This window comes from Sitodiplosis mosellana, unplaced genomic scaffold, assembly GCF_009176505.1.
Source record: "Sitodiplosis mosellana isolate CC-2019 unplaced genomic scaffold, AAFC_SMos_1.0 Smas_scaffold_6076, whole genome shotgun sequence".
Lineage (NCBI taxonomy): Eukaryota > Metazoa > Arthropoda > Insecta > Diptera > Cecidomyiidae > Sitodiplosis > Sitodiplosis mosellana.
This window is the reverse complement of record NW_022601317.1, coordinates 1-16,551: the sequence shown is the minus strand read 5'-3', so window position 1 is coordinate 16,551 and position 16,551 is coordinate 1. Positions and strand designations below refer to the sequence as shown.

The 16,551-nt window shown below is 34.3% G+C and overlaps 3 protein-coding genes across 3 annotated transcripts; all 3 read left to right on the top strand.

The window, feature by feature from the left end:
- The first annotated feature begins 348 nt into the window (after positions 1-348).
- On the top strand, positions 349-2,321 carry LOC129573428 (uncharacterized). The gene is made up of 2 exons (XM_055453919.1): positions 349-1,289; positions 1,373-2,321. Exons 1-2 carry the CDS (start codon positions 723-725, stop codon positions 2,168-2,170), a joined length of 1,365 nt encoding a protein of 454 aa, XP_055309894.1. The 5' UTR covers positions 349-722; the 3' UTR covers positions 2,171-2,321.
- A 5,973-nt stretch (positions 2,322-8,294) lies between these two features.
- LOC129573427 (uncharacterized) lies at positions 8,295-10,334 on the top strand. Its single transcript, XM_055453918.1, has 5 exons — positions 8,295-8,554; positions 8,625-8,792; positions 9,559-9,627; positions 9,695-9,724; positions 9,906-10,334. The coding sequence occupies exons 1-5, from the start codon at positions 8,422-8,424 to the stop codon at positions 9,989-9,991; spliced, it is 486 nt and encodes a 161-aa protein (XP_055309893.1). The 5' UTR covers positions 8,295-8,421; the 3' UTR covers positions 9,992-10,334.
- A 1,545-nt stretch (positions 10,335-11,879) lies between these two features.
- Positions 11,880-16,551, top strand: LOC129573429 (serine/threonine-protein kinase TBK1-like). Its single transcript, XM_055453920.1, has 3 exons — positions 11,880-14,812; positions 15,391-16,144; positions 16,266-16,551. Exons 2-3 carry the CDS (start codon positions 15,530-15,532, stop codon positions 16,494-16,496), a joined length of 846 nt encoding a protein of 281 aa, XP_055309895.1. The 5' UTR covers positions 11,880-14,812; positions 15,391-15,529; the 3' UTR covers positions 16,497-16,551.

The following is a 16,551-nucleotide window of genomic DNA, read 5'->3' as shown; positions in this document are numbered from 1 at the left end:
ATGACCCTCAATTCACGTTGATCCAAGTTTCCTGATACAAATTCGAATTTGGTGAGATTTGTATTTTTCAACGTGAAATCGAGCCATTCGTCTGCAAAATGAAATGAGATCTTCAAGAGAAGATCTTCAAGCTTAAATCCAAAAGCGGTGGATTCAATTAAAAATTTGGGTTCGATCAATGAAAACAAAGATATCCGCATAAATTTTCGGTCAGTTGGTCATAATTTTACCCATACGCTATACACCCAGATAAGTCAAGATTACTCATATCAAAGTAACCATTTTAATTTACAAAACAAATCAAACTCCATTGTATTTATGCTTGCACATGCTTAAATTGGAAAACAAATGTCAATGACTATGAGCTATCGTCGCTAGTTAGTCATTGAACCTAAAATAACAGAGTACGCACTTATCAAAAGAATTTCTGAGATTTCAATGGAACATTCTGTGAAATGTGGTGTGGGTGAAAACATACTTTCTCCCATTTTTAGTTCATTAATCGGCAGTCACAAGAAAAGATTTAATAATTTCTGCGATATTCACTTCATTCTTTTCTGAGTAGGCATTGATAGTGAAATTCAGAGGATTTTTTTCAAATTGAAAACTTTGAGTAAATTTCAAAAAGTGCTGACTTTTCGTAATAAAGACAATAAAACTCGTGAGATATTGAGACACCGCACAAAACATCGTAGATCAATGTGAAAAATTAAAGCGAAGTGATGGAAAACCTTTGGAAATTGCTAAATTTCGGTACCCGATTTCAATTGACTCCAATCACTTATACCGAATTCCATACCCAACTTGAACTAACGGACAAACCAAATATTTTCAAATTGGATGTCAATTGCTTTAACGAAATATTTGACTATTTGTCGCTGAAAGATTTGTGCTCAATCGGACAATCATGTCGAGAAATGCAAAGAATTGCCGGTGAATATTTCATGCGGAATTATGAATTGTCGTTGAAATTGAGCACAAAAAATGGCATTTACACAGTGTACTCTGACCATGGTGCTATTAATATACACATCTTAACATCGAGCTTTAATCCATTCATTAACTGTATTACCATCAAGCACGAGGATTTGGAACCAATTCGCTATATTCATATGCATAACTCTGAATTTGCATCGATCAACGAAATCGATCTTGTATGTTTAACAATCGACGCGGCCAAGGTAAAGAATTTGCGCAAAATTCTACCCAAAATCGAAGTAATGAAGGTGAATCAATGTGCAGTGAAGGGTGACTTTTACAAGCTCTTAAAACACTGTACGAGCTTAAAGGTATTCAAATTCTTTGTGTTGAAGATTTCGGGTATTGTAAGTTTATATATGAGAGTATACTGTTCTTCTTTTCTGTTTTTTAGAGACTTTATGTACAACACGATCTTGGATACATTATCGCCAAAGATGCCAAATGGATGGAACGAAACTATCCGAAGTTGGAAAAATTGCACCTGACGCCACAGCATCCATTCCGGATTCATGGACTGTACACATTTTTTCAACATAATCCAAACATCAGAAGCTTTTCGACTTCATCACGCTGTCTGTGGGATTGTCGCAATCAAATATTGGCCTGCAGAGCACAGTTAAATCGGTTGGAAATCCATATTTGTGACAATTACTACTTTAATCTGATTGATATGCAACTCATATGCTGCCTACTGAACCAACTGTATGAACGCAACTTCTATAAAAGCCTACACCTGTATGCCAAACGAGTCGACCAACAATTTTGTGAACAGTTATGTTCGGTAAGCGGACTCGAACGATTATCCATTAAACAGTTTAGTGAATGTTACAATCTGCCCCGTTTGGTCAATCTGAAAGAGTTGCTGCTGAACGGTCGAATTAGTAGAGGAGACATTGAAATTTTGGCAAACAGTCTTTGGAATCTCGAATATCTTTCGATTTCAAATGTGACATCCGCTGATATTTTACCATTCATGCGACACTCTGTTAATTTGTGTAAAATCTACGCTCATCTTAATGACGAAACACTGCATTTGAAAAAACTGAACAAAGAGCGAGAAAAGTTAAACAGAGCATGTAAAGTAACCATTTATGTTACCAGCAACATTTTCTTGGCCACAAAATGGGCAACCACACATGGAGTAACCAACTTAAATCTGGTTGAAATGAAACGAGCAGATATGCATTGAAAGATATGACAAAACGTGGAAAATAATTGGATTTGAAGATTGAAGGATTGTAGGATCAGTTGATCGAAAAGAGGAAAAAATCTATATAAAAATACGAAAAATGAAATGTTATTCTCACCATTTCTTATATATATTTTTAATGGAAAATAAACGGTTATTTTGAATTTTTTTGTATTTTTTTTTCAAAACGAAAAAAATTGAAGAGCAAAAAAAAGGTCATCACATTTGAAAATTAAAGGAGCCGAGAAACAAATTAAGGGAGGGAGTAAATCGGTCTTACCTGTGCACCACCATGGCGTAGAATAAATTGTATTAATTATACTTGAACTTGGCATTCTTTTGGCGTAGAGTAAATTGATTGGTTTCTCTTGGGTAGTTGATATTCGATAAGACTTTTTTTTCTTTTAATCTGCAAAATTTTGACAACATATTTTCCTGTCTACCGCTATATGAGTTGCTAGTCACGCTAGCTACAAATCATAGGTTCCACTGTGATCTATCTTCTGTGAGCATGTATGTGAAACTTCGAAACGAAGAGGAATAGATACATGAACTGCTGAGAATAATAGACTGACGATAGCAGGTTTTTCGCAAAAGCGGGATAAAAATCAGTTGCACGCAATAGAGACATTTCAAAAGGTTGCACGCAAGAGAGAAGTATATTGTGGTTGTAATCACGGCTTTAAAATTCCAAATGCGACAAAATAAAATGTTCCGTTTGCGTGTAACCTTTTGAAATGTCTCTTTTGCGTGCAACTGATTTTTATCCCGCTTTTGCGAAAAACCTGCCATCGTCAGTCTATTATTCTCAGCAGTTCTTATAAGATTTAATTGACACATGTGCCGAAGTCAATTGGTTGAAGCGTTATCCTTGGCACAACCGTGCTTCTTTAATGTCAGTGTTTTTCTATTAAAAACAATAACAATGTAAATTCCTATCGCCCTCTTACAGCGGTTCTCGTTTTGACATTTAAACAACGTAGAATATTGAATGTTTGACAGTTCGTGATATTCATTTGACTGCTATGGAAAAACCGCTGTTGTGTGTCGATATTTTCAATGATGATTGATGCTCAAAACTCACGGGCACAACGTTCAAAACTTACGGTCACAAAAATGTATAATAAACTGATTCTGTATAATTTAAATGTTAGCCCACCGGTGCGTGCAGTGAAAGTGCTTGAAAGACTACTTGCCCTAGAGCTTGAACTTCGGTAAGCGGACTGAACATAATTTTTTGTCGATAGCAATTTAATTTTTGTTTTTATTTTATTTATTTATTTATTTAGAATCCATGTTAATGATACATAAAGTATTTGATGGGAAGGTATGAGTTTTGCCTCACCGTTGAACCTCACGTCTTTTCAAACGGTTATTGATTATACAATTAATTTTTACATTCATGTCGGGTGAGATACAATTGCAAGTGACCAGTCTATTTTCTATATTAGGACCGATTTGGATAACAATTAAATAGTTTTTTTTTTATACAAAAGATTAATAATTATAACAAAAAACAACAAGTATAAACAAAATAAGTCGTAAAACAAACTGCTTCGGGAATCGTTATTTAAATGACATGCGATAATTTAACAACATAGAGAAAAATGTTCGGGTGTCATGGTGTTTCGTATTTCGTATTTCGATAAGCTGAACGATATAAAGCCTTCCAAACATGTAAATGGGTGTAATTGATCACCCAATGATTCAGGGAAAAAATTCGTCAGTAATTATATGAAAATGTCAATATATTTACGAGATTCATATAGTTTTCTATTACCTAACTCTCCTTGTCAACTATCTTCCCCATCTTTTGCACCGGCACAGAACACACAATTTTAATTGAGCTAACCGGATGCCAGAAGATTCTTTGTAGATTTTATAACATCGATTCCAATTGAACGCACAAAATCAATGCATCGTGACTCACGATTCGTAAGTTTTCACGAAGCTTCTTTCTTCAAATAATAATTCAGTTTTCAAAATAAATATTCGAAAGTTTCTTACCCTGTTCACAGTTTTTGCAAAATCGCAGTTTCAAAAAATAAAGTTGAAGCATTTGGAACGAGCGCTGTCAAATGGGCATTGATAGAATTAAATCGACATTCTTCTAATGAAAGTATGCAAAAATCGTCTGATTCATCTGTTTATTGTATGCCAGTTTATGAGAAAAATGATATCACTCTACTTAATCCAATTCCATTTCCATTTTATTTCCTTTTTTTTACTCAATGAATCATTGAGAGCAAAACTTTGACTTCAGAGTTCTACCACCAAATTGTGGTTCTGCATTGGCGATGTATTCACATTAAATTGCCAACAATGCAAAAAAAACAATCATTTAAACACGATCATTTTTTTTTAAATTTAATTGAAAATTCAGCTTTTAATTTGAGTTCAAAAAACATCTTGAACATGTGGTTGATTAAAATTGTATTTAATTCACGCCGATAGAATGTAGACGATACTCGTCAGTTCATTGCAATGGAATGCGAAATGTTTCTGTTTGATTTGGAAGCTATTTTCCACTAATGTATATACCTTGTCCAGGTCAATTTGACAAGTTGTCCTTAACCATCAAATAAGTCTTATGACTGCATTTATTTTTGGATCACATTAATTAAATAACTTTATAACTATGGAAAAAATACACCGGTTGACGGGTTGACAGGTTGTTCGCCTGTAAATACCTGTCTCACATTTTAGTAAATATTGGAATTCCCGAAAACATCAAGTAATTTGTTATCGCAAAACAGGAACCAATTCAAACGCTGCATCGGTGCTTCATTTCATCACACTACTTCCATTGGTATATCATGGTTTATTTTAAGGAGATTTTGTTCAAAAAAAACACAAACGTTGTTTCAGTCTGAAAACACTTCTGTAATCAATCGAAGATAAAAATTAAATTCATTCGATTCTGGAGTTTTTATATTTAACTAAACTACAATGTGCGCAATAAATGATCTCACGATCCTGCTTAAACTGTATATGTAATATAATGCAAATGAACCAATAAAGATTTATTATATATAATTTAACCCATTAACTACCAGTGGTCGATTTTTCGACCAGTGGCTTTGGATGTTTTTCTCAGGGTCTATCTCCCTCCCCAGATGGGGAATTCGATTGATTTTTTTTTCTAAAATAAAGTTTGAAATTCAAACTTCCCAATGAGTATATTACAAAATCAGTAAAAACGTTTCAAATTAATCGGATCGATCATCGAATGAAACCAAAAAATTTGAAAAAAAATCCCCTAAGAATTTCTACAAATTTGTACTGAATTTTCAATTTTTCTATCGCTGTTAAAGATAAATGGGACTCATATCTCACGATTTGGGAAGTCTACTGTTATTTTTAGACCAAAATTGATAATATTTGAAAGTATCACGAAATTTGAAAACAAAATAAGAATCCTGTTAATTAATGGGTTAATAATATTGAGTTCACATTTCTCAGTCGATTCGACCAATAATAAAGATACAGGTTTAATGAATAAAGTGACTCAAGCGATGCTTATAAAAGCTGCTACTAATACTCTCAGAATTCAACGGAGGCAAACTAAAAACGACGGGTGGAAGCAATTCCGTATTTCTGTACTGAAACTATAGAAATGTATGTTCATCATTCTGGCCCTCTACAACTGTTTTTGAGAACTAACATCGGCATTTTTTTAAGTAATACGTTCTTTCATTTGTTTGGCTATAATTTCTATTATATTCGATTTGGTTACCGATATGTGATTTTTACGTTTAAATAAGTTATTTAAAATAAATCTGAATACATTTGAAATTTGCTGCCCCTTTTATAACTCATTGATTTCAGTCCTAAAAATCAGTTAATTTTCACTAGTTGCTATCTTGTTTTGTAAACAATGTGTACAACATGAACTGTCAACGGCTGACAAGTGTCGTGTATTGAATATGACAGAATGCTTCAAAATTAAGTCGATAGAGGGCCAGAAGTTCGAACTGTCGCTTCCACCCGTCGACTAAAAAACATATAGTGTAAAACATCAAATTACCCACTGTTTTTGCCTTTGTAGGCAAAATATCAGTTGAACCCGTGTAGAGGTGTCAACGGACAAAATTTTGTCCGTCCGTCCGTCCGACCATTTTTTGAAAAAATTCGGACGTCCGGTCCGAATGTCCGAAAACCGAAATTTTTTTTCGGACGTCCGGTCCGAATGTCCGAAAACCAAAAATTTTTTTCGGACGTCCGGTCCGAATGTCCGAATTTTTTTTTCGAACGGACGGACGGACAAGGGGTTTGTCCGAACTTTTCAAAATTTTTCGGACGTCCGAAGATTTTTCGGACGTCCGTAAAATTTCCGGACGTCCGAACAATTTCCGGACGTCCGAAAAAACTTCGGACGTCCGAAAAAAATTCAAAGCCAAAAAAATATTCGAGCCAAAAAATAATTCAAAAGAAAATTTTCTCGGCTCCAATGATTTCTTTCTAATCCCACAATTGATCCGTTGCGACAAACAAATTCCCTCAGAATATTTTAGTTTCAAAGTGCAACAACCAACTCAAAAACGTTTACCAAAAAGTGTAAACCAACTAATATACAAACTAATATATTTTCTTTTGAATTTTTTTTGGCTCGATTATTTTTTTTGGCTTTGAATTTTTTTCGGACGTCCGTAAAAACTTCGGACGTCCGGAAATTCTACGGACGTCCGAAAAAACTTCGGACGTCCGAAAAAATTTGAAAAGTTCGGACAAAACCCCTTGTCCGTCCGTCCGTCCGAAAAAAAAATTCGGACATTCGGACCGGACGTCCGAAAAAAAATTCGGTTTTCGGACATTCGGACCGGACGTCCGAATTTTTTTTCGGTTTTCGGACGGACGGACACTATTGTCCGAATTTTTGTCCGTGTCCGTTGACACCTCTAAACCCGTGAGCATAAAAACGACTTATTAAACAATCGCCGAACAAAACGATACAAGAAAAAACTACCGAACAAAACGTACCATAGCGATAATGTGTAGCACAGCGGAGTTTCGTTTTGAACGGTACCGTCCTGCTGTGTTACGTTTTTAACGTGTGTTTTGTTTGGTAGTTTTTTCTTGTATCGTTTTGTTCGGCGATTGTTTAATAAGTCGTTTTTATGCTCACGGGTTCAGTTTACCTGCACTGTATTAAAATTGTCGGCAAAATGTCATTTTACCTACATTGTTAATACAATGGAACACCGTTCCACCAAAAATGTAGGTAAACTGACATTTTGCCTACAATGGCAAAAAACAGTGGGTAATTTGATGTTTTACACTATATGTTTTTTAGTTTGCCTCCGTTGAATTCTGAGAGTAGGTGCTACCTACAGATACCTACACATGTGCACCGATATTCATTCTCTTTTTCGCGTATTCATAAGACGAATGCTCACATTTAACTGGATGCGACATCGAAATATTCGATGTACCGTCACACTTGGGCAATGCCCAGTAGGCATATATATACATTTTCTGCGCATCGCCGTCGTCGTCGTCGTCGTCGTCGTCGCTGTAGCTGTTTGTCAACACGATAACTCAAAAAATAATTGAGATAATCAAAATCTAGAAATGCCAAAAGTTTTGTATCCAAAAAACTTAGTTTAAGTTCGAAGATGGGCCATTTTCGAAATGACCCAAGAAATCATTTGAAAAATGACAATTCTGTATTAGAGGTATCCGTAAATCGACTTTGATTGGCTTCAAACTTTCTGGGGTTTCATTTTTTGGGAGAAATATAAGATTCTGAAAGTTTGAAGCCAATCGGAATCGATTTTCGGGTGCCTCCCAAAAAAATTGTCGAAATTTTGACTTAAGTGAGCGATTATTTTTAAAAAATGATTATTTCAAGTAATTTGAAAAAGAAACCCAAAAGTATACGGACAATGTACGGAAAAGTTTGGGATTACGAATGTAATTCTTTTTATTTTAAAGAAGATTTTGTTTATCGAAATCCCATTGGTTTTTTCATGTTTTTTTTTAATCCATTCACATCGTAGTATAGCGCTAAAACAACGTAGTATAGCATAGTATTATTCCTGATGTTGCTTATCATCGATCGACGATATGCATTTACAATAATTTTAGAAATAGATTTAAATAAAATGGGTCTCAGCAGTGCATTCACAATCAGAGTGAAGCATTCGCAACGACAAGATGTATTTCATTGAATAAATTGAATGATTGAATAAATCTGTTTGAAATTGAAGTGTTTCCTTTGAATTTGGAATTGAAGTGAAATTAATTACAAGATGACGGTGAATTTTAAATCGTTTTTCATTCTCATATTATTATTTAAATCAATTGCAATGAATGCAGACGGATTGGATTCAAATAATCTTAAATCACCTTATCCTTTCAATTATTTAATTTGGTGGAACATTTGTACGTGAATAATTTGGAATTTAATCATTAAAACAAAAGAAATTAGATAGGTTATATTTTTGTTTTTCAGTTCATCCAATTTATCCAGTTTATCCAGTTTATCCAGTTCATCCAGTTCATCCAGTTCATCCAGTACATCCAGTACATCCAGTACATCCAGTACATCCAGTACATCCAGCAATGGAAATACCGGAAGAAACTGAGACCCCATTGGAACTTGAAGTTAAGTGCAATTATGGTATGTTAATGATCTGAATTTTAGTTCTATAGGTGAGATTGAGAGTAGTGTATGTTTCACTGATTTTGTTATGATGATTATGTAAGTTGCTTTCGACTTAAAAATGGTTAATGGCGATTAACACATGAAAACCGTAGAGGCTAGACGGTACGCCAACATACTCTACTACAATGCAGGGCTTAAAATAAGAGTGAATCAAGTCCAAAATGGTGAATCAAAATTTAAAAATGTGAATCAAAATATGCCAAACGGTGAATTAAAAATTCACCAATAAAACATTAATTTGATGTCTCTTTTTTAAAAAATTCGCGACAATCGAACGTCAAATATATTTGATGTGATGGATATTGCAGTTTCAACCGGTTTATTTGAATTTTGCCGCTCATTTACTTGATATGATCTCATTAATACAAAATATATTTGATAATAATTACCCAATTTTCAACCCAAATTCGGAACTGTTTGGAACAACAATAAATAAACGGAATTGCACACATATCAAGGATTTTTTTAATCGTTAACTTTTTTTCTTGATTTTTATGCCACTGTGGATTTTGAATTCATCCCCCCCCCCCCCTTTGATTTCAGAAAATGTGAATCAAAGAAAACCCTTATTTTAAGCTCTGCTACAATGCCAACAGAATCATCAGAAAACATACTCGCCTCTTCAAAAATATAAATCGAAGAAAAACATACTCCACTCTCAATATCACCCATAGAGTTGTTAGAACAAAAAAGGGTTATATTTTTATAATTTATATTTCAGCCTGTGTGCTTGTCAATGGTGTGGATGATTTTGGAGAGTGCAATAGGATTTGTGCAAATTGTAGAAGAGGTAAGAAATAAGCATTATAATTTATAAGTAACTATATTATTAATTTGAAAATATTCTAATCTTCCAGATTGCGCGCGTCTAAAAAAATTCTGTGACGGCGAGTATCATAAAACAATCAATTGCAACATACAAACAAACTCTTTCGGGAATCGTTATTAAAATGACATGCGATAATTTAACAACATAGAGAAAAATGTTCGGGTGTCATTTAAATGAAAAATCCCCGACACTCCTTGGCGAAAGCATATTTGTAAATATTATTTATTTTATTTTATCAGATTTATTCTACTATCCGCCAGAAGAATGTGTAAGACAGGAACGTATGTGCTGCAGAGTAGGTTGTGTCGAGATTTGGAAGCCATAAAACTAAATTACAAGGCAGCATAAATAACAAACAATAAAAAACGGACTCTTAAAATAAAAAATAATGGCATTCATATCCGTTAAGGTATACACCATTGAAAAGATGTTCAATCAGCTCTAAGTTTTTTTATCCCGTCATTTTTAATTGTTCACTAGATTGATACATTTTTTCCTCTTCATATTTTTATAATATATTCATACGTGACTGGGTTGGCACAATAGATCCACGCTAAAAAAAACATTTGTCGTTTTTCTTAACACTATGACCGTTCCTCGGGCATACAATGCCCGTGGCGACTTTGAAATACAAATAAAAGTAACAAAAACCAAAAAAAAAATTGAAATTGGTACCGTTCGATACAGTGAAACTTTAGCAATATACCAGTATAATTTCATATACGTATATGTGTAAGGATGTGTGAGATATTACCTCCCACACACGCATGTGCGTTGCCTGTTCCTCGGGCATACAATGCCCGTAATGTATTTTTTCACGGAACTTACAACAGATAAGTGACTTTTATCTTAAGCAAAGTTGTAGAGCAGGTTGATTACTACAATATTCTTGAAGATACTATTTCGTTATCTCTTATCAGTTGCGCGAAAATCGATAAGAAAGAATTCGACTATTTTCGCGGTTTTTTGCGGAACTGATAAGAGATAAGCGATATTTCTCTTTAGCAAATTTATAGAGCGAGTTATCGTTATCTCTCATCACAGTCCAGTTTTCATACGAAATACATTACGGGCATTTTATGGCCGAGGGACAGTCATAGTGTTAAATCAATCTGTTATAAAATTATCGAAAGTGATAAATAAAAAAAAGAAGTAGTAGCAGTTTAAATGGAATTTTTATGATCTATAGATATATATATATATATAGGGTCATGTACTCGAATGTGAGCCACCTTTTTTCTTTGGACCATAAAGGCATCAAAAATTTGAAATTTTGGACATCTGATGGCACTCTTCTGTAGAGGAAGGAAAATCCTAACTTAGGAAATTCACAATTTTTCAAAATTTAGATTTTTCTCAAAAAAATTTCAAATTTTCAAACATGATGATTTTTTGACTTTTTCAAAACTATACTCTAATGTGAGCCACCCCCAAAATTCATCGAAAAAATGCATAAATATCCACATAAATCATTTTAAATGTTGAATCAACAATCCTTTAAGATAAATAAATGAAGATATGAGCAAAAAAAATTACACTCAAATGTGAGATCCATCGATTTCAAACCCCAACAAAGAAGTTAGCGTCTTTTCCTTATAAGTTTGGCCACTTTCAATATAAAAGCAAAATAAAGCTAATATAGGATTTTCGGCTGTTAATTGCAATAGATGGCGCACATTGACAACACCACAAACACTGGAAAGCAGCCAATGTATACGACTGCGTCAGAGTCTACACAAAGAACTGATCGCTCACACAGACGTGTGTTTGTATGTATATATGGATAATCTGAATATGCGCTCGCGTTGTGTACAGTGCAAGATGCTACAGGCAAAATCAAAACAAACAACACAAAAACATAACAGTACATTCGATTGATAGATTCCATGACTTCAAATTCTGAATGATAATTCAGTTTGAATTTTTCTTTTTTTGTTGTGATTTGTCATTTCGTTGGGCTGATAATTACTTCATGATTGAAAATACTAAGACTGAATCGTTTGTAAAGTTCACACTGCACACGCTCTCGTGTATATTTCATTAGTGTGATACGAAATAATTTTTGTTGAATTCATAAACACTGTGTGTGAATGTATCACATTTTTTTAATCATTGTTGCGCCTGAATTCTTTCCAGGAATGGTTCAAACAAAGTCGCACTGATGAGCTGTAAACAGCGAAATCGATCTACATAAACAAAAAGGAAATTCTTTCAGTTTGTGTTTGGATCGATATGCGAATGGTTCGAACAAAGTCGAGTAATTTAAAAGAAAGATCATATTGTAATACCAATAAAATAGCAAAGAATACTGCGAAAATCGTTATGACATCTTTCAAAAGAATTCCCGTTTCTCAATAAATTCTTCGCTGAAAATTATTCCATCACATTTAAATAAAAATGTTTCATGAATTGATGAGCAATAAAAGTCAATGATTTATTCGGAATTCGACTTGGAAAATAATGATTTTGATAGTGACGAAAAAAGTCAAAATCTATTCGAGGTTTTATCAAAATGATGCACAAGTAATAACAAGTGCACATTTGTGATTTTGTTATGCAATTCATTCATGTATGTCATTGTGTCCGATACGGTCCGATTTGGGCATGTATGAGCGTGCTACGCTAGCTTCACTTACACCACTTACGCTATATAAAAGCACACTCCACTATTCAAGTTTTAATACGCAAGTGTTAGTCGACAACGCACGATGGCAAGCATTCAAAGTGCAAATAATTCAAAGTCTATCAGTTTGATAGAAGTGAGCGAAAATGAGGCAGAAAATGGAAATAAAGATCAAATAATTAGCTTGATAGAAATAAATGAAAGTGAAGAAGAAGAAGAAGGTGAAAACAATGAAATAAAATCGGTGTGTGATGTGTTTAAATTGAGAAATATGAAAAGAGCCAAACGAAATTGGAGAAAGTGTTTGGGATGTGACGAAAACAAAAACCTACATCGTCCTTCTTTGGAAATGAGACGATACTTTTGTAATTCAGAAAGGGTATACATACAAAAAAACGATCGTGTTTGCGACTTTCATCTCAACAGTCATAATTGGAGTGAAATTCATTTTAAAAAATCTTCAATGTTCAGCAGCAAACTTGTAGATGAAATGCTTGCCCTTTTGATGAAACCTCCATTAAATGAATGCCTACAAATTGATATTGGCTTGAGTGATGTCGAATTTAAGCGAATTCTGCGTGAGTTAAATATTCCGGACAGTCCAAACAAAAAACAGAAAAAAATGGTAAGGGCGGTGAAAGTTTATTTGGAACGGCTTCGCAATGGTGATACGTATAAGCAAATAGCTCAACGATACAGCATGGATCGTAGAACAATTGGCAAGATAATCAAATGTGGCAGAAGTATTTTGCTAAATGATTTTGTTCCAAACCATCTTGGGTATGAAATTCGATCTCGCCAATGGCTTATAAAACATACATCTAATCTCGCACGCATGCTTTATTGCAATAATGACACGACAAAGTGTGTAATTATTCTCGATGGAACCTATATTTATGTTACAAACAGCAGCAATTATTCACATCAACGCAAAATTTATTCGGGACAGAAACGGCGACATCTATTTAAAATTATGAAAATAGTTACTGTGGATGGTGCAATCATCGATTTATTTGGTCCTTTTCCAGCCACAATTAATGATGCTGAAATTATCAAGAAGGTTTTTGAGCAAACATCTATTGAACAACTTTTCAGTGTTGGTGACGTCGTTCTAGTGGACAGAGGGTTCCGTGACTCTGTGAAATTTCTTGAAAATAAAAAATTTGTCGTGAAAATCCCTGAATTTATCGCGAAAGGCAATAATGGTAAGCTAACCACAAAGCAAGCCAATAGCTCACGCCTTGTCACAAAAATGAGATTTGCAATTGAAGCCGCCAATGGGCGTATGAAGAGTAAGTGGAAGCTCTTTAACAAATTAATTCCGTCTATTCTCTCCAAAGACTTGATGAATGATTATAAAATCGGTGCGTCAATAATAAATGCATACGGAAAACCAATTGAGGCTGATAAGCACGATTATCCATATATTGGTTCTCGTTTGATAAGCCTTGTATCAACGAAAAATGAATTGGAACCAATTATCAAGTCAAAAGCATTTAAGCAAATAGCCAATCGCCATTTACAATTAACGGATCCAAGCCAGCTAATTTTCCCGAAATTCAGCCAAGAGGAACTGAAAAAAATTTCACTTGGAACCTATGCCATTCGACAAGCAATTTCATATGCAGCAGACCATAGAAAATTGCACGGTGAATTTGCAATATACACATTGCCAACAGATCACGTGTCTGTCCACTTCGCAAAAATATGTGCCAAAGAACATTTTACAAATCCGATGTTAATTTGTGCCAAGATAAAATCTAGATTTCGAAGTAAAAATACACATAATGTGTATATTTTGTATGACTCGAATTCTAGAGAAAATTTGCTTCATTTATGCGAATGCCAGCACGGCAATCGGACAGCTGGCTGTTGTGGCCACGTTATGGCTGTAGTATGGCATTTCGGCTACGGTCGACATGAAACACCAAAAGATCCAGCTTCACATTTAAACGACTTTTTCAATGCTTTCACCTAAGTCACATTTTTCCAAGCCTTTTTGTTCGTTTTTTTCACGTAAGATTGGTATAAATAAACAAAACTTGTCCATTTATTTTTTAAAGGAAAATGAACTGATTCTCTATTTATTTATTCGATTCATGTATTTCATACATTTGAAATACTGACAGTATATTGTTACTGAAACCGAAATATTCAATTTCGTATGATGCGCAATAATGAATCGGTTTCGTTTATTTAGATTAACGGTGGTTGTTTTTTTTATTTGCTATTGCTGCTGCTGTCATTGTATTGGGTAAACATATCGTTCTATCTCTATGTCTTACATTCTCTTTTTGTGTGACTTTCAATATAAGTGTTTCGCTATAAATGAAACGGGAAAGCGGATTGCTTCTGCGTTGTTATTTTGTGTCAATACATGCAGTTCGATTTTGCATGCTGATGGTGCTCGATCGCATGTCACAGAGAGAAATAATTTTAATCATGCCGCAAACAGAAAATTTCAAGTGGAATACCACAGCTTCAGATTTGTTGGGACGAGGTGCCTTTGGCCGTGTGTACAAAGTGAGTTTTTTTCTACTAGTAAAATTATATGGTTTCAATAAATCAGTGAAAATAAAAAAAGTGCATTATTGAAAACTAAGTGAGGTGATGAAATAAAAAAACTGCTTTTTCGATGCCGCACATAACTAAGTTTGAAAAAATTGTTGTATGTGTGTTTGTGTACGTTAATCGGAAGTAAAATGTAACTTGAGCCTAACAAGAAAAAAATAAAAAAATGTCCATATGTTTTTCATCATGTTCCATTGAAATTTCATATAATTTGCTAATTTTAAACATAAAAAGAGACTGCTTTTGATCAGTTTCATATATTTTAAGAGTAAGAGATTGCATTGTTCAGAGTTTGAATATATATTTATTTTTTGTTCATTGTACGTCATTCGTCTACATTCATTGGACATAGAAAATGCAACTTTATTAATACCAAACCATTTATCGACGTGCATTTTTACACTGCACAACAGGCATTTATCCCAATTGCACTGAATTCTAACAGTATGGAAACAAAATAAGCTCTGTCAATTGAAATAGAATAGCATGGAATTCATCTTTTATTTTTTTTCTTCATTTTGGTTTTACAGGGAATTGGGAGCAATGGCCAAACTGTGGCAATCAAATCATTCTCATTCACATTGAAATCGTACATAGCTAGAGAAGCTGCCACAATGGCTGCGTTAAACCACCAAAATATCGTCAAATTTTTGGGTTTAGAAAAATGGAATGGATGAACAAGTTCTAATTATGGAATGCTGCAAAGGTAACATGCAAGATTTGATTGACACAAATCCAAATGGTTTGACTTCAGACGAATTCATAAAATTCTGCCAAAATCTCGTCGATGCAATTCAGCACATGCACAACAAAAATGTTATACATCGCGATGTTAAACCGACTAACATTCTGCTAATGCATCACAATGGACAAACTATTTACAAACTGGCCGACTTTGGTGCCGCGCGTTTCCTCGGAGACAATGAAACTTATGGTTCTTTGTATGGGACATTCGAATACGTGCATCCTGACATTTTCGCGAAATTTTATGCGAAGGCTCTGGATATATCTTATCCAAAACAAACTTTCAATGATTATCATGAGCTATGGTCGGTGGGTGTAACGATTTTTGAAGTAGCTTCAGGACGATTGCCATTTAATCCTAAAAAGGGTCGCGCAGATCACAAACAAATGTATCGCATGATGAAACAAAAACAAACTGATTGCATTTCGGCTGAGGAAACCGAATGTGGAATTAATTGGTCGCGAGAATTACCGGAAAATTGTCACCTGGATGAATCCGTAAAACAGGTCATCACGCCACTTCTGGCTGGACTGTTACAGGTAAATATTTATGTAGATAAAAAAACGATTCGTTAAAACAATATATAAGCATTTCAAATGTTCCGGCTATTTAATGGCGTGATTGATAGTTTCAGAGTTTTGTCATTTCATATAATTTCAGCCTACCAATGAATGGTCATTTCAACATTTTTTTGAAGAAGCGAAGCGTATTTTATATCATGAATCTACACTGCCTATCGAAAATGAGCAAAATCATGCACAACAACCAAATTGGTCGCACAAGTTTCGAATGCATCCCCGAGCAAGACGTCATCGACCAAATCGAGCAAGACACATGGGAGAAATTCAATGGTGGCGGCCTAAGCAATATCGGAAACGGCTATTACGTTAGAATGCTTCACAAAAATCGCACAAAAATACAACACAGTTAAATCATAAGCTAGTTC

Bases quoted from the DNA above. Each gene is read 5' to 3' on its own strand.
- LOC129573428 (XM_055453919.1), top strand. From the start codon at position 723: ATGGAAAACCTTTGGAAATTGCTAAATTTCGGTACCCGATTTCAATTG. The intron at 1,290-1,372 runs GTATTCAAATTC...TCTGTTTTTTAG, and splicing joins AACACTGTACGAGCTTAAAG to AGACTTTATGTACAACACGA.
- LOC129573427 (XM_055453918.1), top strand. From the start codon at position 8,422: ATGACGGTGAATTTTAAATCGTTTTTCATTCTCATATTATTATTTAAA. The intron at 8,555-8,624 runs GTACGTGAATAA...TTTGTTTTTCAG, and splicing joins TTTAATTTGGTGGAACATTT to TTCATCCAATTTATCCAGTT. The intron at 9,725-9,905 runs GCGAGTATCATA...TTATTTTATCAG, and splicing joins TCTAAAAAAATTCTGTGACG to ATTTATTCTACTATCCGCCA.
- LOC129573429 (XM_055453920.1), top strand. From the start codon at position 15,530: ATGGATGAACAAGTTCTAATTATGGAATGCTGCAAAGGTAACATGCAA. The intron at 16,145-16,265 runs GTAAATATTTAT...ATATAATTTCAG, and splicing joins TTCTGGCTGGACTGTTACAG to CCTACCAATGAATGGTCATT.